The 27,857-nt window shown below is 34.6% G+C and overlaps 1 protein-coding gene across 1 annotated transcript; it reads left to right on the plus strand.

The window, feature by feature from the left end:
* The first annotated feature begins 472 nt into the window (after positions 1 to 472).
* On the plus strand, positions 473 to 27,533 carry LOC120331974 (uncharacterized). The gene is made up of 7 exons (XM_039399171.2): positions 473 to 716; positions 1,922 to 2,068; positions 14,022 to 14,153; positions 14,478 to 15,101; positions 15,321 to 15,460; positions 16,221 to 16,410; positions 21,436 to 27,533. Exons 2-7 carry the CDS (start codon positions 1,930 to 1,932, stop codon positions 24,429 to 24,431), a joined length of 4,221 nt encoding a protein of 1,406 aa, XP_039255105.2. The 5' UTR covers positions 473 to 716; positions 1,922 to 1,929; the 3' UTR covers positions 24,432 to 27,533.
* Positions 27,534 to 27,857: the final 324 nt, after the last annotated feature.

Consider the following 27,857-nt stretch of genomic DNA (forward strand, 5'->3'; position numbering starts at 1 on the left):
TCTGAATATCTATCTGAAAATATGTTATCGCTAAACTAAAACTAGAGACATTGCCTTGTATAAGAGGGACATTATTCATTAGTGCATAGTTTATGCAGAATGTTAGAGGTAAAATTAGCTATTGTAACAAAAATGGCAAAATTTGTAATTAGATTTCACTGAATTTGGATGGAATCAAATCTTCTTACATTAGACCAGATAAGCCAGTTGTAAGGCAAAATGTGATTTGCCTATTGTGTAAAATTTATTAGGAATTCAGGAAGCTAAATAATACTATGAACTTTTCGCAACCGACTTCTAAACTTTAATACTGAATATTCCACCTCTTTGAATCAAAGATTTATAACTTCTTGTGTCCTGATTGACAATTTTTTTACAATCCTGGATATAAAAGAGTTCATAAGTCTTCAGTGTTGAATAATTTCATATTTCTGTTGTCATTGTGCTCTAACAATTTTTTATTTACATTTATGTTTATGCACAGCTTTTTAAAAATAGAAAATAGGAATTTTGGCTGTGTATCAGCTCTGCAGGAATATTCAAAAGGATTATGTTTAAACTTATCAATTTGTACGGGAATTAATGAATCTTCTTGTTATGACAAGCGGATCCAGTAACGGAGAAAGGACTTACATAGTTTTTTGAATAAGAAGGAACCTAACTGTTCATTTCTTAATACAGACGGATTTTTCCTTCAAAACACTCTACATGAAATGGTCAGTCTCATACCCTTCTTATGTTATCAATATTATGGTAGAATGTGTCATCCTACTTTTTATTTTTGTTTGCTATTTATCATCAAGTATTCAAAAATATGACTTGTTTTTTTAAAATTATTCAAATAATATTCAAAGTTATTAAAAATTCCCAGTGGTTTGTTTTTGTTGAATATGAAAATAATTTTTGAATAATAATTTGGATATTTATTAAAACATCACTGTTATATTTTGTAATTCCCTAATTCATGGTACTTTAAATGTGGTATTATCATAACTTTTAGTTATGAGGAAAGGTAATATGCCTTTCAACTTGTGTTGTTTAGATGAAAATGACTTTTTAGACACTTTTTTTTATTAACGCTAAGGAATTGTTTTGAGAATTGTATCTTGAAATGAAATAATCTCACGAATGTACAAGTTGTGGGAAATCACGAATTTATGTAATAAAACTTTGTACAACTATGTATTCAATTTGTTTGTTTTCTGAAAAATAGGTCGGAAATATTGTTTTATTTTCATATTTTAGGTACCGGTACCGGTAAACATGAATGCATTCTTTGCACTAGGAAATGATATTTGCAAAATAGGACTAAATTTCATTTATAATGCTGATAATCATATAGCTACTGAATTTTGATATAGCCTGTTGTTTACTTTGTGAATTTTTTGCATATTGAATAGTATGCAGAGGTTAAATTGTCAAAATATGTTCCAGCTTTTTCTAAACATGAAGAATGGATAGTTTTCTTGATGGCAAGAATTTTGGCAGCCTTATGTGCTCTAGCAGTGTTTGACGTTTTTTATAGGATATAATGCCGGAATTGAATTTTATATTTTGTATAGTCTTATGTAGGTATATCATTTAAACCTTTTCATTATTCGGACTTGTAAGCTTTAGTATGCCTCAAAACATAAGCCATTGGGGTGTGGAAGACATCACTATAATGATTGTCTGTCATGTAGAATCTTGGTCTGATGATATTTGGTTTGTTATGAAAATGTTGACACACACATTCATGTTTTTCCAATGTTAAGCAGTTTGTCTATGGGTTGTTGTTTAAACTTTTTCAATTCTAAAAAAGAAGAGGTACTGTTGCTCTAAATTCCCTCAAATACCAAGTGAATTGAAGTGTCGATTGCCATTTATGCATTGTTTTCGCTTCAGATAGTCATTGATTAACCCATTGTATTATTTTTGGCAGAATGTATCATGAAAAAAGTTGAGCCTTGGAACAGCGTTCGTGTCACCTTCAGCATACCGAAGGAGGCAGCGAACAGACTGAAACAATTAGCTCAGCAAAACAGTGATCAACTGAAACGATTGGGTATACTCTCAGTTCAAGTAGAAGGTAAAATCTTCATTTTACAACAGAAAAATTGTTATATTGTTTCTCGAATATCATACAGATCATGTTTGTAACAGCACAATTAATAAGCACAATCGAACTAATATTGTTATTGTGGAGTTGACTCCCTTTGCATGAAGGCTCCTTATATTATTTCCAGGCGATCATTTGACTCCCCAAAAATTTATGCTGCATTGTGATTGTATGGACTTCGATTGGTGTGTTTATAAGGGCAGGGTATTTTTGTACAGTGTTTCAAAATTTATTTCAATGTTTATGTCATATACTAGCTGTCCCACAAATGCACGTTGCAGTAATCGTAGATTAGTTAGGGCTGTCATTTTTTTTCGAAACTCAGAACTGCATACCGGGTAATTAGGTACTATGTGGCCAATCCTAACTGCTTGGTTGTGAACTGTTTTGATCCAAATTTAATGTCTGTATTGTGAATGCTATTACTTTTTATTGTCAAAACATCCATAACATGTTTATTATTTGTGAATTTTGCTGGAAAATGTATGAACTCATTGTAGAGGTCACAACAGAAAATGGTTGTGAAAATAATACTTCATCTTCAAGTATAAGGTATCATATCCTTGTGTTGTACAGTTAGTTTTCTGATGTAGTTTTTGATGCAATATCATGAATATTCTGTTGACTAAAATAGCTAAGATGTTTGTTTAGTCTTTTAGGGTTTCGTAGCAATAGTTTGTCAGCTTTACTCTTACAACCTTCTGACTCAATGAATGGCATTGTGATTGAAAATGCATTATTTTGATAGTGTTTTGCATTGCACATAACTGAATTAACTGCATTCAAATGAAATTAGAATGTCGCTCAATTAGAAAGCCTTAGCCTTAATGGTGCCTGTGGAAAATTTGTGGAGCAGCTGGAGGTTAGTTTAGATATCATGTTTTAAACCAGCATATTGTAGATGTAAGTTAGAAAAGGGGAGAATGCATTAAAGTCTGCTTATGGGATATTTCAGAAAATAATTTAATGATGGGGAAATTCTTATGAGAAACTGTTTCAGAAAGACTGATTATGATTATGGTAACATTGCTGTGAAAACCAAAATTAACTGTTGCATTGATGTTTCTATGGGAATTTAAAGTAAATATTATTTAGTTCTGTGTTTTGTGAGTTCATTTTTAATTGCCTTACTAGCTTATGAAGATAGGCCTATTGAATTTTTATAATGGTGAAATTAATATTCCAACACACAAGTTGTTGCAAGGTTTATATTTATGAAACAAGTAACACAGATTCATAGTCACAAGACCGTTCCTTGAGAAATTATTTTTGCTAAATTTTAAGTCAATTTTAAAGTTATTTTGGCATGGGGTTTCAACCTAAGCTATTACGTCCCACACCAACATAGCAAACTCAAACTTGCCAACCAGAGGGACATTATGTATGCTTATGTATAGCATTTGCATATTCACAGTAAAATCTCTTTCTATATTAATGTGAGTTTTCTGATATTCTGAGTTTTCTGTTTATCATGATTTAATATAAAGAGCTGGAAAAAACAGATATTTAAAAAAGTTTGTTTAAACTAAATTGGCAAAATATTTTATTTTCGAATATTTTCATCTCAAAGATTATCATTCACATCTGACAGTTTGACTAATAGATTCTTCATTTGACCGCAGAATATAGAAAATCAGTCAAAACGATGATTATATAACTTTTTTGATTATCAAATTCAATCACATGAATAATATGTTTGATTTCAATTATGATTTGTTTTTTCAAAAAAAGATTTGAATGTTTGAAACAGACAAGAATTACTTTACCTTTCCTGCTACGAGTAAAAATTCTATTTAATAGTCTACTTAGGTACATTTTAGATATTTTTTAAAACCTAGGCCTGTACCGATCTATTAACAAAAAAACAGAGAGGGATATTGTGGCAAGCATAGTGCAGGATATGACACCAAGATCAACGTTGTGCTACATAGAATGGTATACCGGTAGTGAATAAAATTTATGAATGAAACAGGTATTTGTAGAACAGAATAAATTCAGCACAAAGCTTCTTCCATTACATGTCGTTAGATGGTTTTGTTATGAAGTTTTTCAATATTTGGTTGGAATAGGGTTGGATATATAGAATAGGATTTTGATATTTATTCCAAGGATTAGGAACGCTGAAAGAACAGCTCAATCATAATTATGGCAAACACCGGGAAATTTAATCAGGTATTGGTTTTAGATGCATGGACTTGATGACAGCGGAAGCCGTAGGTTAATTAAACACCATAGGACTGTGAAGAGTCCAGCATATACCTTTCATACATAATTATCTTCCACAGGATTCAAACCTGCGCAGGGTAATGAGAGGGAGTGACAGCACATCTATGCCTAACACAATGCTGGTGGTGGAATGGCTTCATATAGGCAGTAACTTTGAATTTAGGGCAATCTAGTTCAATGCTTTAGGTAATGACTCGTTCGTTGAATGATTTCGAACGTATCTGAATTGATGAAAAAGTTTGATAGATGTGCCAACATCTGTGTTATGTTTTGTTATTAAAATTCTGAAAACAGCCAAGTTAGTCGTGGTGGTATTATTAAAAGTATAGGAATTAAAATACGACCCAAATTGAAGTAAAGGTGAAAAGCGCAAGACAGATGGTGTGGGACAGTCGGCCTTCCAAGTTTGATGCTATTAGAAAATATGCATTTGTCAGTAGTTCATTTCTGCCACATTATTAGTTAAAAAAATATTATTATTTATTTAGCAGTGGCATCGTGTTCTATTGTGTTCCAGTTAAGTAAAGATTCACCAATTTTTCAAGTTTTTTATTTATTACTTTCAGCTATACCTATAGTTGACTCTCTTTGAGAAATAGATAGTGTTGATTAGAATCATATAAATAAAGCATTCTAAGAGGTTTCTTGCACCTGAGGAGGACAATCCATTATCCAGCTTCACTGTATCAAATGCCAATTTAATTTTTAATTCAAGGGGACAAGTATAGTGATTAAGAACGATGAAAAATAAACGAGAAAATGTTTCTGATCAAGTATACAAATAATACAATATCAGAATTTGTAGTTAAATTATTTTACCAGTATCTTTTAGCAGAGTCAGTTGTTGATTTGAGGCAGTGGTTTTTAGCAGGGGTTCCACAAGTTACTATACAAATCCGAAAGACCATATTATTAATATACCGTATGTATACTGTTCAATTATGATCAAATACCCACTACGTTTGCCATTATTATTAAACTTGCCTCGCTTTCAAAATCATTTAGTTTTGCCAGAATTATGTTTGTTATTATATATAATCATAGTTTATTATACAGTTCTGACAATGAAACACAGCTACACTATTGCACAGAGGTTCCTAGAGCCTCTGGAGTGTTTCATTGGTGTGCCGCTCCATCAAAAAGTTTGAAAACCACTGTATTGGAGTATGGAAAGTTTTCTCAATTTGCCAGGATGCTGCAGTGTATAGGTGCTGAATTCACAGAAATAAATTCTATGCTGTTGGTATTTATTACATACCCCTAATTGGTTGAAGAAAAATGAGTTTATATGAGTGCAACTCACATTTAATTTCATTGAGAGTGTTGGGATTGTAGATTGTACAGTAAAAGAGTAATCAGTGAGAATATGACATTAATTAAGTTTTGTGAACTGGAATTTGATTTCCCAGATGAAAGCAGTGGATAGTAGAGAATCCCATAGGAAGAATTTCAAAAATAATTACATGTGTAGAAATCAGGAAGAGATGAGAGATATCCTGACTCTCTCTTCAATAGCTGGTTGATATACACTGGTTTCAGTTAGATCTGCAGACTGCAGCCAAAAAAAACAGTCTAATCATTTGATAAAATGTGGTCATCCAGTATCATCACAATACTTTGCGGTTCTAAATTAAGATATTGTCTCAGCTGAGGAGTGATATATAATTGTGTTAGTCTGGTATGAGACTCTTTTATCTGTTACCTGTGTTTTCAGTAGTAAAGTTTTTTAAAATATTGCTGACCTCATCTAACTTGTGGAGATGCTTTTTATTTAGCTGTATTAATAAAATAATTGAATTGGCAATTGGCCAAGAGAAATATGCTATCTAGATGAGCCAGAATACATCTAATTTCACTGATCATTTTAGAATGGTCTGTGATGTCATTCAGCATGCTGACATCAAGATTTAATAGGGGAGTGAATTAGGTTTTGTATTGCCATCTTCAAGTCTGGTTTCTTACTATAATTTTTTACATTTTCTATACCCTAACTGTCTATGTAGTGAATAAATAGCATAGCAAGATTAACAACGCGTTTGTAAGTGATTATGTATTCTAAAGTTTAGGAAAACAAACATTTTAATTTACCATGAGATTTTATACGAGAAAATTTGCATATAGCAAGCATATAGCTACTATGACTATAAAAAATTATAGCGTCGTTTTGCACGTTGCTAAATACCGATAGTAATGAGACTTGAAGCAATTTAGGCTAATGCGATCTTGAAGACAGCTATTATACATTGTAGTGGAAATCAAGAAAGAAAGTGTATACTGCATTAGGTTGCTTCTCTAAACCAGACTAATTATTATCATTTCTGTTGTTATTGAGAGGCAATATTTAATGCATTGAAAGTGTGAGATATCTTCGCACAGCTGCTAGTGTACCTTGCTTGTGCAAAATACACTGCAGAAAAAGTATCTTCTAACTTAAACCAAGAACAAGTTATATCAGGGTGATCCAAGGTTGCGAGGTTGAAAGGCCGCAAGAACTTTTGAGGAGGTCTCGCTGGCCGCAGTCGGAGAAACCCCAAAGTGAATGGCGAGTTTATTTACTTCACTTAGAAATGAGAGTTTATTGTTCTAATCAGTTTTTTAATGAAATCATATAAAAAAAACTTTATTTATTTCAAAATTGCTTCCCGAGGAATATCGTGGTATTTTGGGTATCTCTTCTCGTTTGGATTTGTAATGTTGCTTAGAATTATATTCTTTCGTGACAGATATTACTTGAAAACACCAGACACTGTGGTTTAACGTTGTTGTGGGTAAGGAAATACTTTTACTCTCAGTTAACTTTGGTCACATATTTCATACACTCATTGTGTGATGAATTTGTTACTTGTGGCGTGAGCAGGCCTAGTGACCTCGGACCCAGATAAAAAAAAAAGTTGATTGCGCGGCGCAACTCTGCGGTTCGTCACTGCTGTCACATGGCCATCGATTAAAAATAGAGGAGTGTTTTGACTAAAATAAAGGAATAAAACGTCTCTTCAAATGAGGAGTTACTTTACACTAGATCATCTTATCGGCTTGGTCCTGTCTGCACAAGACGATTCATTCTCCTTTCACCGATCACAGGACATCATTCCTATATAGGGACCGTCTTGACGTTTATAGATACAGCAATGAGGATTTTAACAAACATTTATCCCGACATCGGGATTAAGAAAAGGACTATTTCCAGTTGGAATAGTTTAATAAAAATAAATGAAAATTGTTTTGCTGATAAAAACAAATATTTGCCAGTGGTTAAAGTAGTGTACGCTAAAATTGTTCCGCTGGCCGCAGTTTGAACCACCCTGAGTTATATCAAAATATACATCGTTTTAGTCAAGACCTTGGGTTACAATTTACGATCACTTCAACTCCCAAGCAAACGAGACTTCTATAGCCAGGGTTGGAAAATTTTAAATATATCATTCCAAGTGCTCCAATTCAAAGAATGGCAAAAACTCGTGCTTTTAGGAAAATGCTGTTTGTGCATCTGTCTTCACTTGTCTTCTGGAATCATTGGTCTTCAATCTTTTTTTTGTGAATTGTCCTTTTAAAATTTCATTTATTTTTTTGTCTGGGATTTATCAATAACTGTTGTCTATTTCAAAAAGCTTTACTATTCCTGAGGCTCATGTTTAATTGCAAACTTATGCCAGAGAAAGTTGCCCGGCTCAAGTCCTGTGAGAGTTCCATTGGTCATGTTGAGATCAAGAAAAATACCAGTATTCGGTGTTCATCATGTTAAAGTATGTGCAGTATTTACTGAAACTTTGGCCAGCTATATATTGTTGAAATGCCACTTTTCTACAGTTCCACAAATCTGTCATTTCACTCACCGGTAATTATGTTGATGTGCTATAGCATGTTTCTAGTTGTTTGTTGCTACAATATCTCACAAAAAGTCCCACAATACTTACAAAATTTCCTTAAAATGAATGTTTCTTGAGCAGAAATTCACTTGCTGGAAAATGAGAATACAGTTCTCTGTGACACAACATTCAAAATTTCACCAGTCTATTTTTTGCCTACAGAATTTCAAGCATGTGTTGATTTTAATTTGGTGTGATTTTTTGTTAGTCTCCAAAACTTGTGTATAATTGTAGCTGTAATTGTGCCTTCGAACAATTTTAGTTATTTTATGATCGCACGTATAATGTATTTCACAGGGATTTCGTGTCACACTTTTGTATCTAAGTAAACCAGTATGGTCCATATCGATTCTCCAGCGGAGTCAAAATTACCTCAAATGATTTGGTTTTGAAGCAACATTTTGGATTGATTTTTTTTAATTTCACAACATTTTTCCAGCAGAAAATCATCAGCCACCTTATTCTCTAAAAACCAAACATTCCTTATTTTATCCATCATAAAGAATCTTTAATCTAAAACTGAAATATAAAATACTGTTATTTTGAAGACAGGCTTTTAGTTCAGACAGCAAGTTCATGTTGTTGAGTTGCAGGCTTCGGATATTCTATTTTATTTTCAAAATTCTGAAACTTACATCTCTATCTCATGAACATAATAGTGGTTCATAATAGTCTAACCTAGTGGTCTTCAACCGGGGTCCCGCAGAACCCAAAGATTACGCCAGTACAGGGGGTTTCTGCAGGTTTTTATTCGAATCTGAGAGTCATATATCGCTCATAAATTAAATATATTCAAATACCTCAAGTTTGCCATTATTATTAATCTTGCTACACTCTTTAATATATATATTTATAGTTTATATAATTTAGACGATAAAAGCCAATCAATCTATTGCATATGGGTTCCTCTTCGGAATGTTTCATTGAGGTTCTTTCCACTCCACCAAAAAGGTTGAAAACCACTAGTGGATCCCAAATGGGAAAGTCCAGTAGCTGATAGGTGACTTCAATGAAGGCAATTCAATTAGCAAATATATTCAACAGATATGAAGTTTTTGAAGATATGAAGATTTTTAAATAGTAATTGTGACTGTAAGTCACAAACATTGCGGAAGGTCTTACTCTTAGATCAACTAGTTGAAGTTGCTTTTAGGTGAAAACGTATGTATTTTTGTCATTTTTGTATGACAATTATGCTGGTTAAAATATGTTTAGATGTTATTATTTAAGTACACAATCTTTAAATTGTTTTTCTCATTTTGCATAATGCATACATGAAGCATGTATTGGCCAATTAAATGATCAATTATGGCTTTCGGCTCCATCACTGAGAATGTATCTGAAATATTTAATTGGATGGAATTGGACCAGTAATTACTAACTAGATATGTGAGACCGTGGTTTGTCATAAGACTAAGCTGTCCTAACGGCTTTCCTCACTCTTTGGCCCCAAAATGAAAAAAAACTTTTTTGTAAATTTGTAAAATAATATTCTTAGTGAGGTAAAATTTGTTGAAACAGTAATTATCACTTTTAGCAAAATATTGACAATATTTTTATCATTCTTCGACAAATTTTGCAAATGACGTACTACTGGTTCAATCAAGATTTTTTAGAATCTCTAATACCCAGATAATGACAGGATGTGCAATGTTAGTTAGGCACCCACTGTACCACTACATTCACCAGTTTGGGAATATTGTGAAACCTGTACATTGATAAATGCAGCACACATATGATAAAGTTGCAAAAACAACGAGTTTTATGAAATCTGTGAGATGACCCACCCACTCAAGTTTCCACATAATTTCCGATCCTTCGGTTCGCCTACCCGATGCACGAATGCGATATCGGTTGTTGTGGCACAGCACACTTGGGTCAAATTACGCGGATATGGCGTTTACGATGACATCACATCCGCCGCAAACTGAAAAACAAGAAACGCCTTTTCCGGTGCACGTCACCTTTCATTTTTATTTTTGATATGCGTATCATCCACTCTTATATTTTGTTATCAATAGAAATGTTTTCATTTATAACTTTGCAATATGCCTTATAAGAGGTTCAATTCTTCACACTCGCAGAGAAAACGCGCGTTTCGACAATATTTAACCTTGTGGCAATACCAGACGCCAGATGGCATCAGTGAGTAAGCAAGTAAATGGGATCAGGATTAGAGATATTTTGCCTGAGGCAGTGTAGTTCTTGTGCCAGGAGGTTGTTATCTGAGTTACGCGGCTTTGACCCCGTTTAGCATTATGTTTTGATGAGGATAGGATTGTTCAAGTTTGCGACAAAAATCAAAATACTAATTCCTAGGTGGCGCTAGATTGCACTCTGTACGTTTGTAAACACAGGCGGCGGACGCGCACGAGTAGACAAATACCTTTGTTCACATCGAAACATAATTTTACGTCATAGAACGCCGCCAGATTGAACTCTTGTAATGGAAACCGCGCTCGTGCAGACCATTCTTTACATTCCGTTCTATACATAGAAACATGTGTAAATACGAATTAATCCGCGCTTATTATTGGATATTTCAGTTTTTTACCACATTTTATCGAAAGTAGGCTACCTGTTGAGAATTGTTTATATTTAGTCGATACTTTAAGTTCTGTTGGAGTATATACAGTCAATTTCTGACACCATCTGACCTTGTAAATAATGGTAAATCGCGTTCATTGTTATCGGTACCTTGAAAGTGCTTTTGTGTCGCGAAAGCAGCCAGAAATTGTTTATTCCACTATTACCCTAAAATATTTTGTTTTTTCCTTTTTACGCGATCAGATCCTTTTCTTATAATGAAAAATGTATGAGCTTTAATTTACTGGCGATTTGCCACAAATCCTAAATTTAATTTAAATTAAGTCGGTTTGTGCCCTGCATGTTATTTTTGCCTAGAAGCATGCAGCAATGACGTACAATGTTAGGTTATTTTTCTCGTGGCCACACACTTGATTTTCACCTCACGCCCGCATCGTCTGACAAACAATGACTTGGGCTTTTCTAATGCGGCGGACGAATAAAGTTATATGCTGAGTTATAACGTGATCGAAACATCGTAGCTCCTTGATTACGCCATTTTCGCGCAAGTATGCGTCACGTCAAGAAGATGAAGTGTCGTCCGTTACACGTCATAATATTCTACGTTTAATCATTTACTGTACAACTGAATTAATTTAAATTAGTACAATAGGTAGATGATTGGGCATACGGGAATAATATTGTATACCATTTGTTACGCTGAATTTGAATTCGATTTCATTATAGCCACAATTTTATTTTTTATTGAAACGAAATTTGAATTGATCAGATGATAATGATTCGGTAATTCGGATTATATTCTAAATTTGAAAATTACTTTTTTATTATAGGCTATAGCTTCATTGTGTAGGTATGTGTTTCGTTGTTGTATGCCAAATAGATCATCTCATATTTTGATAACGTTAAATCCGTGTAATTTCTAAGGCTTGGAAGAATATTTTACTTTTATTCGGATACTTCACGTCACTTTTCCTGTTCGTCATGTTTCATAACAGGACAATTATTTTTAACGTTTTATTCACCTAATTTAAAGAAAAGCGTCACGAATTCTGTCCTGGCCGCTCTCCGTATAAGGGCTGACAACGGAAATGACGTCACGCGCAAGTGTTTCCTCGTGATATTGTGCGCGCAGGAAGTTTGTATTGATCTTCTGAACAAGCGTTGAATTACGCTTCGCCATCAATGGTCATTAGTTAAACACACATATTGCGGTGGTAATTTTGACTTAGTCGAATGTAAAGGTTATAGATTTGTGTGTAGGCCTATGCATTGGCTAAATTGTTCTTTCGTTTTGCACGGTCTGGGCCATCTTTTTATGTAGGATTGTCACTGTTATAATTCGCGCTCTCGATTGCCTTTTTCTCCATTCTTGCTCTCCTATGTCTATTATTTTCTCGAATTGCAGGCCGGGCCACGCGGGATTGCGTTCTCGCCAAAACATTTGTATTATGATGACGATTTTAAATCACGCTCGCACATACACAACGCTTAAAATGAGTAGCGACGAAGTAGCATGTGTGACCACATAAAAAGAGGATGATAATGATGATTTTAATTTGTTCGTAGCTCTTCTGTATTAGACAGGAAAGCATTGTGCGTCCTGTACAGTTTGGGATACGGTTAGAAAAGGTTTTAATATTGATCATCGGGTCAGCGCACCAGAAATTTACGAGAACATCATTTTAAAATAAACCGTTTTCAAGTATGTTTTAAGAAAAAAGAAATCTGAAAAGCGTTTAATGTCATATGCTGTTTTTAGTCACGAAACCCTTTTTACTCTCGCGAAACTGCAACAAGTTGATACTTTTTGCGTATAATACGTATATTTGTTACCTAACAATTGGTAACTATACAAATCCTAGGTCAATATATATTTGGAACGATCAAATCAATAGTGCAATAAACACGGGAGTCACAGTATTGCCATATGATGAATTGTCTCTATGTTCTTTAGTTTGTAAACGGTCAACCGCGCACCGACTGACGATGATATACTTACTCTCTCTCGTAGTTCGCGTCAAAGTTATTGATTAGATTGCTTTGCCTTTTCACTATGTGATTAATCGAACTGCAAAAGTACGTGTTACGTTTGCTTTGAGAAGCATATTATGCGGTTTGATAGAGACTAATTCAAGTAAGTCCTTGTCAGTTAATTTATCAGACTGGTATTATGTCTTTGCAGTACTCAATTGATCGGTGGTGATTTGAGGTGTTTACAGTGTAAACAATAGTGCTTTATGCTCTATTTTAGTCAGTTGACAGCTACCTTTACGTTTTGATAGGATTTTAATTGTGAAGTTCAAGTTGAAAATAAATACCTATGTCCACATAGACTCGAACAATGGTAATACACTTCATAGCCTTCACCTCCGTGGTTAGAAAGGAACCTGTACGATTAGCGCGTTTCTGAACATTCAGGGTAGTATTGGTCTTATCACATCAAGTTTAATTAAGAAATGTTTGCAAACGTGGAAAATGATAGCAATGTAAAACATTAACATGAATTATCACTAAAGTTCTTGTATATAGGGTGACGCTATGCAAGGGATCATGTTACTTTATGTTTTTGTGTTATTTCTTAATCAGTAATTTTACAGTAAAGTCACCTAGTGGGGTTCAAGTACTTTCAAAATAATAAATTACAGTCATCTTAATTCATATTGGTATTAATAGATTGTTGTCAGTGGTTTGTACGGTTAATATTTAGTCTCAAATAAATGTTAAATTGGTCAATTTTAATTTGATCCATTTACTACATGCGAACCATAGAAACTGGTTGACCACAAATTATTGTGAATAATCATAAGAACATAAATTTGACGTTGTTTCTGTGTTGGGTGTCTTAGCATATATTAGAGCAGTGTTGTTCAAACTTTTTCCATCACAACCCACTCGGCAGAGCCAAATTTTTCGCGACCTACAAGAACTAAAATAAAAATGAAGTAAAATTTGATTATACAAAGAATAAGTAAAGTAAAGATTACTGTAAGCCCCCATTTAGACCTTTCTCACCCAACCTGGGGGCCTGGACCCCAGTTTGAAGTGCCCTAAGTTAAAAGTCCCCCTTTTTTACACACTTTTCCAATCCAATGACCTGTCCATGCACCAAATAATCAAACCTCACTCTGTAGGATAATCCCAATCAAGAATCTAGTAGACGCTAATACTTGCTTGTTTACAGCCTTGCTCAGAAGGAGAACGCAAACCGTTGCTGTACAAATGAATTTGTTTTCTATTTGCGAGCGTTCTCATCCCATTTATAATTTATATTTATTCTTCTGTAGGAGATGATATCGTTAGATTATCAATCACAAGTAGAGAAGGAAATATACAACAAGTTGTAGTTCATCAACAATCTCTACCTTCGGCTGTTAATACGAGTGCCTTAGCTCACAATCCTAATGAGATTACACATGGTAAGTGATTGTTTATAACAACTGATTGATTAATGCAAAACTATATAATTGGTCTTTGATATATTTGGTTTGTAACTTAAAATAGCCACAATGCTTATGTATTATAAAGGATCAGAAATAGTCTTTGGCGAAAAATGTAACATAATCTGTTTTGATACCAAGATGGTGTGATTGCTCAGGTAAAGGCATATTTTTTATTATTTCAATATGTAATAAATATGAGTCTCAATGCATTATCTGTGACTAAATTGTGGAATACGTTACTGATAGTTATTAATAGAATGCCTCATTGATTATATTCATGTTTTGTTTTCTTCATAACAGGAAATGGGCCACACGAATTTGATAATATTTTGAACCAGTTAACAGCCAGCCACATACAATCTAGTACATCAGGATATGGTAACCCAGACCAGAATGTCTTCGTAGTGCCTCAACCAACAACAAAAAAGAGAACCACTCGAAAGCCTAAGGAAAAGAATCCATCGAAAACTAATGTCAATGCTCTTATAAGTGTGACGTCTAACGGACCAGCAAATTTAAACACGAACACCCACGACATACTGGCTGGCAGGATGGGAATGTCCAGTGAACAAGCTGCTACAGACACTCTAGGTTTGAGCGACATGCCGAATCTCGATTTCCATGACTTAATAGGGGCAGATGGTACTTCGGCACCATTAGATCTCGAGATGGTAAATGATTTATTACACATGGACAGTATGCCCCAACCACAAAATCCAACGCTGGGCATGTCGCCGTCTTCTCTTAACTCTAGTCAAGTTCAATCTCATTTGGAGGGACCTGGTATGAATAGCACACCCCATTCTCTTACGAATACCTCAGATCAAAACGCAAATGAAGTAGATGATTTATTTAATCTCCAACTCCACAGCTTTGAAACGGAAGATGATCAGTCGACCAGTCACTTAACTCCAAGCATAGGAGGTAATTATCATTTCTGATAGATTTTTAGAGTGATTTGTTCAATTTTGTAATCAATTTGATTTTAATATTTTAGTGCTATAGAAATCGTACTGCACTGAGATATATAAATATCTGTTTTATTTAGCGTACCTGTTTTTCCATTAGTGAAAGTTGTCAAAATGTCTGTCTTGTTTTTGACATCGTTGATCAATACTTACTTATTATACTCATTGATTTCAGATTTGTCATCGTACAGCCAAGATCACAGTTTCACAAATGTTAGTGGACCCTCTCCTATCACTTCCCATGCAATACAAAGGCAAATGAGTTTCCCGCAGTATTCTTCAAAACAAGGCTCAATGCCGGGACATAATTCACAGGTATAGTATCGATATAGTTCATCTGATTTTTTTTTAAACATCAGTTATGTGTATTAAGTTTTTAATAATAATATGAAACTTTGTATTACCTACATCAGGGCTCATACTGGGGTTACCGACCCTCGGAGGGGGGGGGGGGGGTTCCAATTATTGTCAGAACTAGCCATACTTACTCTTTTTGACTTTGCCTTATCTCTGTGAAAAATCTTTTTCACAAAAAATTTGGCAGTGCCAAGTGGGTCGTGATGAAAAAGTTTGAAGAACACTGAACTACAGTAATTCTAATGCCGGTTTATCTGTCAAATTTGTCAGAAAATCTGAGAAAAAATGAAAATAGTTTCACTCTTAATAAAGCAGAATTGCACTTTGGTATTGGTGTTTATCAATTGATTTATTTTCATGGCTTGCTCTCAGTATTTTGAGTCAACATCTTCTGAGTATGAATATTGATAGTCTTGATGAAAATATAATCTATTCGAAATTAAAATGCCATTTCTTGGCTTTATAGTATGTGTACCAATATGGAGGTAACTAATTTTGTTCACCTATTTTACATCAAGTTGTGTGAAGAGACTGAAACCTATGGGCAGGGGGTATATTCACTTGGCTAACTCAGACATTCCCCGAACTCGTAATAGATCTAAAATAAGGAAAATCAGACTAAAATCATGGCCTAACCCTAACCTGGTACATATACTATTACCACTATTTGTTACCGTTATGCAAATTATAGTTTTATCTCGTCTCTGTGTTTACTCAGGGTATGTTCACTGCTGCAACTGGGAGGCAGAGTGTTGGGCCGATCAACACGGGACTTTCTTCTCCACACCATACCCAGCATATCATGCAAAACCCAGGTGTGGGTGCAGACTCGAATTCACAAGTGCCGGGGATGATGCACCCAGGAAACCAAAAAGGAAATATGATTGGTCACCAACCTGACATGACAGGTTTGAATGAATTTCATTTATTAATTTTGTGAACAAAGAAACATCAAATGAGATGGACCTAGGGTTCACTTTGCTTGTTCCTTGTTGGGGTTTTTCTTGTTGGTGTTGTTAGGAGAAAGGTTTTTCTCAGCTACCAATGAACCAACCAATCAATATTGAGTTTTCAGTATTTCAACTCGAGGTGGTTTGAAGATGCTATAAGGCTATTATTTTTATTTTTTAAAATCTCTTTGGGACCCAATATTTCACCCAAAATTTTATCATTTATTATTTTATTTCATGGAAACACTTTGTTCCGTTGTAATAGTGTGCCTTCAAGGTTCTCCACCGATGTTTGCTAGGCACTATGTTCAAGTTCAAATAATATTTGTTGCATTTCAAAAATAAAAATAAAAACATCAGTTTCAAATTCCATCTAAGATTGACAGGGGATGCATCTAACTATATACATATATATAGCATAAGTAATAAACTGTTGCCTATAGTCAAACTTTTTGATAACATTTATTAATATGAATTTAATCTGAAATTTATATAGATATATTACAACAAGTGCTCCAAAATGAGAGTTTTCAGGAATCCGCTATCATTTTTGACATAGATATTAATTCAATTAATGAATCAAAGTTTTGAGTATATTAGCACTCGACGTCCATAAGCATATGGCTAGATGTTTAAATATTTTCTTAGTATCATGATTTTTTATTCTAAATATTCTAAAGGTATCAGTTTCAACAAAATTAAGAGCTCTAAATGATTTGTTGGCTGTGAAAATTTTTTACAGAAAAAAGATTTCAATTAATAAGCACTTGCATGTTGCATCTATATTATTAATAACAAATGCAGTTTTTGTATTCAATTTCAACTCAATGCTCTAAACATCCGTATTATATCTGGTCTTAGCTAACGGATTGCATTAGATTTCAATTTCAAGCAGGTATGAAATCATACATCATGGTATAAAGTGGAATAATGATGCTTCCACCTACACACACTCGCTTAGTCAAGTTTCCTGTATAATGTAATCACCATGCGACAACTTATAGGAAACTACTTACCTTCTAAATAGTATGCGTTTCGCATCATGCTCTGTTTTTATTGTCTTTAATAAAATTTCAAAATTGGACATGTTTGTTTAAAATGAATTCAGGAATGTCCAAAACAAATTGATTTGGATTTTATTATATCTGATATTTTAAATTCTTGTTTTCGGAATAGTTCTATTTGAAAAATTATCATTTTAAGTAATTGAAGTCTTCCAGTATGGAGAAAAAGCTCTTTATTTAATTTGTACTATGGATGGGGGCCCATCAAATTGGTGTTTATTTCAACTTTCCTGTATTTTCAAATTCATTGAATAATCATCGACCTCTACAGAACATGGCCCAATTTATAATATATTCAATAATTCATATTAAAAAAAAATTTATGGAAATTGTTGCGGAAAAGTATGGCAGAAACTATCAGTGAAAAAAGTGAAAAAAAAAAATTCTTGGAAAAATAGATTGCATGCAGAATATAGAAATAAGGAATTTTAATGAATTTGTTACTCTGATGGATATTGGAAGTTTAGGATTCTGGCTGTTCCGGCCTATGATTTCACTTTTTAATTAATAACTTATTTCTTCTATATATAATTGTTACCTGACCTCACTCAAATCTTGGCAGAATATTGGTCACTTTTATTAGAATGTTCCCGAGCGATCAATAAAAAGCAAGCTTACAAATTAAGTTTCTTTAAAATTTGTGTCGACATCACATTTATCTGCCAAATTCGAAGATTAAAACTTGATTAATTATGGGTGCAGTCTGACGCTACAGCCAAAATAATGGTTGTACGAAATGTAAAGGATGTCTAACTTTGTCCATAATCCTTTTGTATTGTGTTAATGCCAAATCATTGATTAGTGAATATCTACATTTCATGTCACGTATGATGACGTACTTTTTCATGGCATTTCAAACCTTTCTTCTAAAGTGGAATATTTAACTATATAAAAAAGTCTTCATAATGATACCAAGATGTATTGGATGCGATATTCGAAAATTATTTACTTTTATGATTGCGGTTATAATACTTTATGTTCATAGATGTTGGATTGTTAATGCTAATGCTTTTGATATGTATTGAAGTTGCATTGTGCATACCTATTTAGCCTTTTTTTTTCTCACAAATTTAAATTTTCATTCATTCATTGGGGCCTATTCCATTTTGTTATCATTATTAAAAAGTACACAAATTTATTTTGAGTCTCACCTCTGCCAGCTAACATCCTTCAAAATGAAAATTCTTGGAAACCTGAAATTTCCCGTATTGACAATAGTTTCACAACAGTCTAAAAGTGTGTTTATATATAGCCTACTATGGATCTTGAAACTTCGACCTCTGACTGAATACCATCAGTAATGTTATTTTGAATATTTCTCTGGTTTTTATGTAAAAAATATGAAGTTACCGGTACATCAAGATCATGGCTTGTGGCATTGATGAGGTTTTCTTTATACAATGGTGACAATAATATTATAATAAAGTATACATTATGCCTCATTGTGTAGCCAGCAGTCAAACGCTTCAGCTTCATCCATAGCAGTGATGTGTTATAGTGTATAAAGTATATAAATTGGTCTTATGTGATCAAATGTTGTCCCCTTGTCATAGTGAGGATTGGATTGACTACCTTATAAACGATATAAAATTGTTTTATTTTCAATAAATTCGAGACTGAATACTTGAAGAGGTAAAGAGATTGGATAAAAATAAAATTTTGTTTGACATAATTGAATATTGTATCAATTTATAATAAAGTTTATTAAACCATATTTTTGCTAATATCATTTGAAGTACAGCCATTGCTAAACAAGCACATAATCCAGTTTAAATAACTGGTCAATATGCATGCATATTCTTGTAGTGTGTAATTACCATAAGTTTCCGTTTACATGTTCCCTACTTTTTATGATCAACACAAAACATGTAATATTATTGCCATAAGTATTCTATGGATTGGGTAGCACTGCTCCAAAATTTAATGAGCTTGATTGCTTGTTCAATATAATATAGACAAGAGCATATTGGGGCAAAGTACATTGCTGAGTACCGGCAACTCATTTCCTTTTTGGAATTTCAAATGAGAAAAATAAAGAATTCAAACCGGCATAATTAGATTTTGAGTAATATATATTAAATATTGGTTCATATGATTTTAATTTAGTAACCCGTTTTCGGATTAGAAATAACTTTGTATACTAGTTTGGGATTTGAATATTTCAATTATAGTATTCAATATTTATGTAGGTGAGAGATAATAATCATGCGTAATAGTAACTAACAGTTGGGACTTGGGGTCACATGAAACTAACTACCTTTCCTTGCTCTATGCCTATGAGCAGGTGGATCCGTATGCGTGTACCGCAAGGATGCTGTAGCAAGAGTGAAAATGACTATTCTATTTAATTACAGACCCAACATTTGATACTATTATTTATGTGCATGCCATTGCGTTTTTTTGCCACAGTTGTAAAATGCTTGTCTGAAGAAGTCTGACCTCGGTCAGACGAAACGTTTCAGAAATACATTTGTGTCAGTTTTGCAGCAAGACTCTTGAATTAAATAGATGCGTAATAGTGTTACTGTATTACTTACTTTTATTTTCTAAAAAAAATTGTTTTTTATGTTTCTTATGTCGCAAAATAGTTTTAAGAATCATGTTGTGGAAGATTTGATTTGAAAAAATATTGTAGCAGTAATCATGCACTGTAAACTTATTTATATTTACCTTTACAGTACCGTTATGTTTTTATAACAATTGAAAATATGATATAACATGATAAAATACATAAATTCATCTAATCTATCGAATGTAAAAATAGACGTTTCATAACAGCTGAATTTGATACCTCTGAATGCATATTTTTTAATTCATCCAAATTAAAGTACAGTTTATTTAAGCATTGTATCACTCGTGGCTGAAGGAAAATTTTTATTCAAAAGATATTATAAACCAATTGAAAAATTTAAACTTATTTATCTAGCCATTGCATTTTTCTTTGGAAATAAAATATTTTTAGGTGCCTCTCATCATGGCCATGTTTGTAGAATAAAAAGGACTTATTTTTTGATGCCATTATATCTGAATGTGATAATACTTATTCACATCATTCAGTCTATTGAAAACCATTTTTTATAGGAGTGACGATTTTTTCTGATTTATTTTTATCACGGTTTAGTATATTTAGTTTTTAGGTGTTATAAATAGACTCTAATGGTCAATCAATTCCATATAAAGAGATGTATTTTCTTCATGTAATATACAATTTTCATACTCTATTAATCATATATAAGAACTTTTGATATAATATATCAAATATTAATATATTATGGTAAATTTTATTGGACTTTTTGTAGGAAAAATAAATCCATTGAAAATTAAATTAGATTCCAATTCTTATCCAATTCTGTAATATTACTGGAAGCGAACATGCTTAGATTTTTGGCAACCTTTTTTAGAATTATAGAATCTAAATCGAATTTCTGTGGAAGAGCAATATTTTGTCTTATTATAATTGGATTACCAGTTTTCTTGTTAAAAAATAAGGCCCGTGGAGTTTATCCTTTACTTGACTCTGAACCATACAAGACTTCTTGACAATAATTTTAACTCCAATGCTAACAAAATGCTATCGTACAAGGCAGTATAAAGTTCATGCTGGGGCTAATTTTAGCATATTTAAGTGCAATGAATAAAAAAAATGCAGTCATTACAAAATGAAACAGCTTTGTTAAACAACAAGTATTTATATTTTTATGTCATTTTAATATTTCTCCAGTAATCCAGGTTGCTTTTAACCGACGCAAGAAATTTTTTGGTTCAAAAAGTTATTCATTCTTGTGTGACAAAAGATCACACAAAAAACACTTTTGGGATCCTTTTCTATGGAAGGATTGATGTCACATTTATTCTATTCGTTCTTTATTAAATTTTTTGTAAATGCAAGTAAAATTTAATATTCCATTTTGTTTTTCAGGTAAAATGTTCCCAAATCAAGTAATGGAAAAAGATACCATGCAGAGTTTCATGGGATTCGCTCCAAACATGCGAACGGGGAATCCTGGAATGATCGGCCTGCAAAACAGGCAGCCCATTCAACCAATGATGCAACAGCCTGTTAGTAACTGGAAGATTCCGCCTGGATCAATTTCATCTCAGCACCCACAGCACACCACTATGCACCACTCTCCGGGTATGACCTCTCCGAAACCTGGCATGAATATACAAATATCGTCCACTGGTGGGTTTAATCAGCCCTCTGGAGCTATCAAGAGAGGTTATCCCGGTTCATCTGGTGCACCGCAGTATTATCCTGGCATGCAAGGTCAGCCACCAGGACCTGTCGACAGCAAAGGCATGTCAATGACAAGTCCTCTTCTCGTTAATTTATTGCAAACAACATCTGGTGTTACCACTACAGGGACGAGTACCATCGCCGGTGTGGCGACTCCAACACATCTTGCCGTTGGAGAACAACCTAAACCTAAAAGGAAGAAACCACCGAGGCGGAAAAAGACTTCGAAAAACAGCTATACACCACCTGCAGCAGATTCCATGATGATTCCAGGACCGATGCAACCACACATGTCACCTCAACATGGAGGTGTACGGTTGTCCCAGTCACAGTTTGGAGGTCAATTCGGGATGCCACAGGTTAACTCACCTGGACCAGGACAGTATTTTCATCCTCATGGCCAACCATCAGTGCCTCAAATGCATGCTGGAATGCCGGAAATTTCTAATAACATGTATGGTCACTTTTCCAATGGAACCAATTTACCATCACCTGGCCTTCATCCTATGGGTAACAAGGCATCACCTGGCCATGTATTCAGTCCAGATCAAAAAACTTCTTACATCGAAACTATAAACAGGAGTGATGTTGGCTCAAGGCTATCATCTGGAACTCCAACTCATATGGCTCACTCAAGGGCTCCAACTCCCGGCCAGAGTCCTTCGGGTCACGGTCACATCACACCCAATCATATGCCTCAGTCATCTGGCGGTACAAATGCATTCATGGGCGCCGGATCTGGGACTGTTCACCATGGTCCTCGGATGACGGGCGGCATGAATGGAATGCAACATCATCAAGGTCGTATGTTGATGTCACCCCCTGGGATGCAACAGCGAGGAATAGGTGGACCTAATATGAGGCTGGGTGGACCGTCACCTGGGATGCAAACAAGCCCAATGTCGCAACAGTTTCCGTCACAACAACAGCAGCCGTTTCAACAGCATAATCCACAATTCCAGTCCCCACCTCCTAACATGCATGCAAATTCAGCAGCGATGTACAATCAACCGGGAATGAAACAAAATCAGCCAAATATCATGACCTCACCTTCGCCTTCAATATCCAGTGAATTTATGCAGGACACGCCTCCACCGAATGTTGTCATCAACGGATCAGATGCGTTGCAACAGGCCATCGCTTCACAGAGACAGCAAGTTTCTGGGTATCAAAAACGTGTTGTACCCAGTGACGCAAGTATACAGAATGATAGTGGCAACATGCAAAGTCCAAGCAGCTTTTTTCATTCTCAAGCAAACAATAGTCCAAGCCATGGATTGATGAAGAATCCTAGCAATCCTGCTATGTATTACAACTCTACAGCTCAAATGGCTGTGGCTGGTCCTAACAACTTCAATAACAGCAACAATATGGGTTCTGATATGCATTCACAGGCTCCAGGTGGTGGGAATATCTTGTCTTTACCAACCCTTCCCTCGTCAACAGCTAGCAATATTCCACACTGTCCAAAATCTGATGGAGGCAACATGACAGAAGCCACAGTCACACATTATCCGATGAGTTCAAGACCTAAAATGGGTGTTCTAGATTCTGGAGAAATGTCGGTTATTCTCAAGGGTCCGTGTAACTCACCTGCTAGCAATAGTGCACTGAAGCCTTTTCCTATTGTTCCATCATTAAATGAAGCGACTACTCGGAAAATTTCACGTCAGTCAAAGAAATCTCCTGGATCTGTGACAGATGGTCATTCAAGCAGTCCAGGTTCGAATCCTTCACACACTCCCTCTCCTGCCAGTGTCAAAAGAAGCATCTCATATTCTAACCCAACCACTCCATTACATCTTGACCCCCTTGGGTCTCCGACAGCAATGCAGTCCCATTCGAGTAGCAGGAGCACAACTCCAAGACCAAAGAGCGGATGTACGACGCCTAGAAGCAGAAGTGAGACACCGGTAGCAAATTCAGGCTCAAACAGGCGGACGTCAGTTGAGAGACATCAAGGCTCGTTTCCCAGTGGACAACATCATGGAATACATCAAGGCAATCCAACTTCAATCGCAATGAACGGTCCCAGTATTTTAAATAGGCCGCCAGGAAAACTTGATGCAGGTCAGCAACAAAGCACGACTCCCACTACGAGTTATCCATACCCGTTTCCTAACCCTGGTTTTCTTGGCCCTCAAGGTACTGGTGATACATCACCATTTCCTCAGGGTCACAACCAAGGATATGTTGGTGCTCCTCCAGCATATCCTAGGGATCATCCTTTTTCTCCCGCATCCCAGCAAAACTTTGAAACGAAAACATTTGGGCCGAGTGATGTCCCGCCCAAGTCCCCATGGGGCCACACTGTTCCTAACCATACAGAGTCACATAGCCAAAATAATCCCACTAATTATGGCGATTCAAATCGTTTACAAAAGCAATTACAATCTACATCCCAACGACAGACTATGACACCAAACTCGTTGCTATCTCACGGTGCCAGCAATCATATGCGGGAAGCGCACCCTTTAAACTGTTTTAATAGTCCACAAACTGCTCCTGGTGTGTCTCCTCAGTCCATAGATACGACATCTTCAGTTGGTGAAACAAACGCTTGTCGTTCGAACTCCTCCCCACATTTCTTCAACAACCAAGCACAAGACTTGATAGCGAACAGTAAAGCAAAACAAAAAGATAACCCATCAGTTACTACTGTTCCATTACAGAGCTAGTAAATGCAGATTTGAGTTGCAAAGATAATCATTATTTTTTCTATTTATTTTCTGAAATACTGGGGTACTGCGTTTCATGTTCTCAAATCACAAAACAACTTTTATACTAATAATGAGATCTCTTTTTCCTCAAAATTTCCCATTACCTGTGATACATGTCGTTTTTCATACAGATTCTGTCTTGTTGTTGAGGGAGGCATGATGATGAATCATTATATTACATGGCGTGGGGTGGGGTTGTGGGTGTTCCCAAGCGACAATGGATCATCCATTTAATTGTTTAAATTTTCTTGTTGATTTTCAAATGAAATGTTAATTTTATGTTTTGCCATGCAATAGAAACACTATGAGATGATAGATGATATTTTTTTTTTAAATATTGGGTATTCTATTTTTTTCTTAATAAGGGATATATGATGATTTTGAACGATCATTTCATGGATCTATTTTAATGTTGAGACTAGTTACACCATTCGGAACTTTAGAAAGATCGATGTTCTGAGGTTGGCCATTGCTTTTATTTTTAATTCACACTCGAATCATTTGGAGTATTTAAATTTAACAGCTATTTGGAAAGTCTTTGGAATAGATTAAAAAAGTTTTGATTCAAATTTGTATAACACAATTCAATTTTCATATTTGCAGTACAATGAAAACGAATTTTACTTCAATTCTCAGTAAAATTACTTATGAAGGTAAGGTCAAGATAAAGTACATTTACATAAGATTATAGATTAGAAAGTTATGGAATGTCTTAACTCACATTACAGGGAACTTGTTTTCTCTCTGATTCCATAAAACGTTTACATTAGCATCAGACCACACACGATCATACATTTTTTATAGTGTGATATATTTTTCGATGTAGGCTATTAATAAAGGTATTCATATGTTCCAAGGTACTTTAAATTTCATAAATAATGAAATGAATCAACCACGATCCAGTGAGTTTGAAAATAACAACAGTCTTTCTTAATCAAAATCAAATGTCTTGTCTTATCCTTAGTCAAAATGGTATCAGTAGAATAATGTTCTGAAATCTTGAAAATGGATGGTTGCAATAATTTTTCACTTTTTACGTTATATTTTTCGAACGAGAGGTGGAGTAATTTATTGGAAACTGCCATTGGGGATGAAGATTGCATTACTAGAAACAAAAACGTTGAATCCATTTTCCTGTGTAATTGAAAATACCAAATGCAATCTGATTTCCAATGACAGTTTCCCATTTATTGTCTCTGTGCACGTTTAATATATGAAATGCTTGTGGCGTCAAGAGTATTGTTTTACGTACTATATATGAAATGGATTCTTTTAACTGAAAATCTTTTGCACCATACCATTGGTATATAGTTTTTTGTTCACTATCATTTGATTCGTTATGGCTGCATATCTTTTTGGCATGTTTCAAATATAATCAAATACTGCAGTCGAACAAATTCTTAATAATCTAGCCATAATCTACTCACACAATCCTGTCCCACAAACCCACTACTAACTACTGCTGTCGCAAATTGAATTGATTTAGAATGAAATCCTATTTTGTCCAATTTCTGATTGTAATTTTGGTGCTCCTGAAGTGTGTGTACTAAAATGGAGGTGTCTAATTTTGTTCTCCTACTTTTTGTCAAGTTGTGTACAGAGACTGAAACCTGTGGGCAAGGGGTATGTATATTCACTTGGCTATCGTTCCCGAACTCGTAATAGAACTAAAATAATAAGGAAAATCGGAATAAAATTATGGCCCAATCCCAACCTGGTACACACACTACGGGAGTACCGTAATTTCAATTAATATTAGGCACGAACATCTTGTTTATATATTTTGAAATCATTCTCTGCTCTCGTTCATATTAAGATAAATGGATAGATAGAAAAATGCATTCTTTTTTGGGAAAAACTTTTCTAATCCAATGTTACAATAATATCAAGTTTCCTGATATTTCCCATGCCTCTCAACAGCATTATTATTTCCTTGTTTATCTTTATGTATCTACGTATACCAGCCAGATAACAAAAATATTTGATAACCCAAAAAGTTGTTTTACCGGTCTCTGTTATGTTCAGTTAAATAGTTAATATTATCAATGTATGTACAATACAACCTGTCTACCTCAACCGGTAGATAGCGATTATAATGTTTTTTTATGCAACTGTTCAACACGATTATATTGAAAACGCATTGAACTTGCGCCTGACAAAATCGTATTTGGGCATTCGATATCATTCTTAAACAATATCCTAATTTAGCAGCACAAAAACTGGCGCTCCAAGTATGTGCACCAAGATGGCGGACAACGGAACATAGTATGTGTACCAGGTTAGGGTTAGGCCATAATTTTATTCCAATTTTCCTTATTTTAGTTCTATTACGAGTTAGGAGATTATAGCCTAACCCTAACCTGGTACACATACTACGTTCCGGTGTCCGGCATCTTGGTTCACATACTACGGGAGTACCAAAAACTTGTGGTAAAATACCTATCGCTGGACATTGTAGTATTCTTAACCTTTTGGGTTTATGATCACAAGCGAATACAGTAGCGAACAAAACATGAAAAATTATGTAAACACGACCTTCGAGAGTTTTCGGGCACTCACTCCCCTTTTTTGTTCTTACTCTTCTTATTCTTGATATTATTATTATTCACAAGATTTATCTGAAAGAGAAAAATTATTCAATTCTTTTATTTTCTTGCGTCTATTTTTTTGATGATTATAATGCTGATGCGACGTGATTATACTTGTATACGTGTATATCTATTCTACGTTATAATCTTTTGACGCTTTCTATTATTTCTTTTGTTATTTTTGTTCTTTATTCCTATTTGTTTTTTCCATTGTTTTTCCCCCAAATATCATGAATTTTTTTGGTTTATATGACATTGCATTTTTTTAAAAAATCACTTTGCCCAAGCTGAATTTTTTGTCAGATTTATCCTTCAACAAGCACGGATCGTTGTTAAATCCACCATTTTAAGACTGGATTTATATACTTTCCGTGGTTGTCTATGGATATTTTGACAATGCTCGCGCCGGCGCCTTTTTCACTGGAAATCGAATGTACTTGTCGAGGAAAGCAATACAAGTTTCACGTACGTACTGGCTTCATGGCGTTAGAAGGCATTTTATGACGTAGGATATGAATTAAAAGAGAAGGGCAAATGTTTTTGTAGGCTTCTCAGTGAGTTGCGATATGCGGTGTTTTGATAGAACTATCATTGGTTATCCAAAAAATAAATGGTTTAATAGGAAAGAAGAACCGCTAACTACATCATTTTCATGGTGAAAATTGTTTGCTATGAGATTCTAGGTTGTTAATCGAACTGATTAGAAAAATTCCGTCTTGTTGAGATCGGAGCTGAGGAGTCGTAGTTTGGCATGTATTAAATGATGCCGGAACCGAAGTCTAAATTTAAGAAAGTA

This window comes from Styela clava, chromosome 6, assembly GCF_964204865.1.
Source record: "Styela clava chromosome 6, kaStyClav1.hap1.2, whole genome shotgun sequence".
Classification (NCBI taxonomy): Eukaryota; Metazoa; Chordata; class Ascidiacea; order Stolidobranchia; family Styelidae; genus Styela; species Styela clava.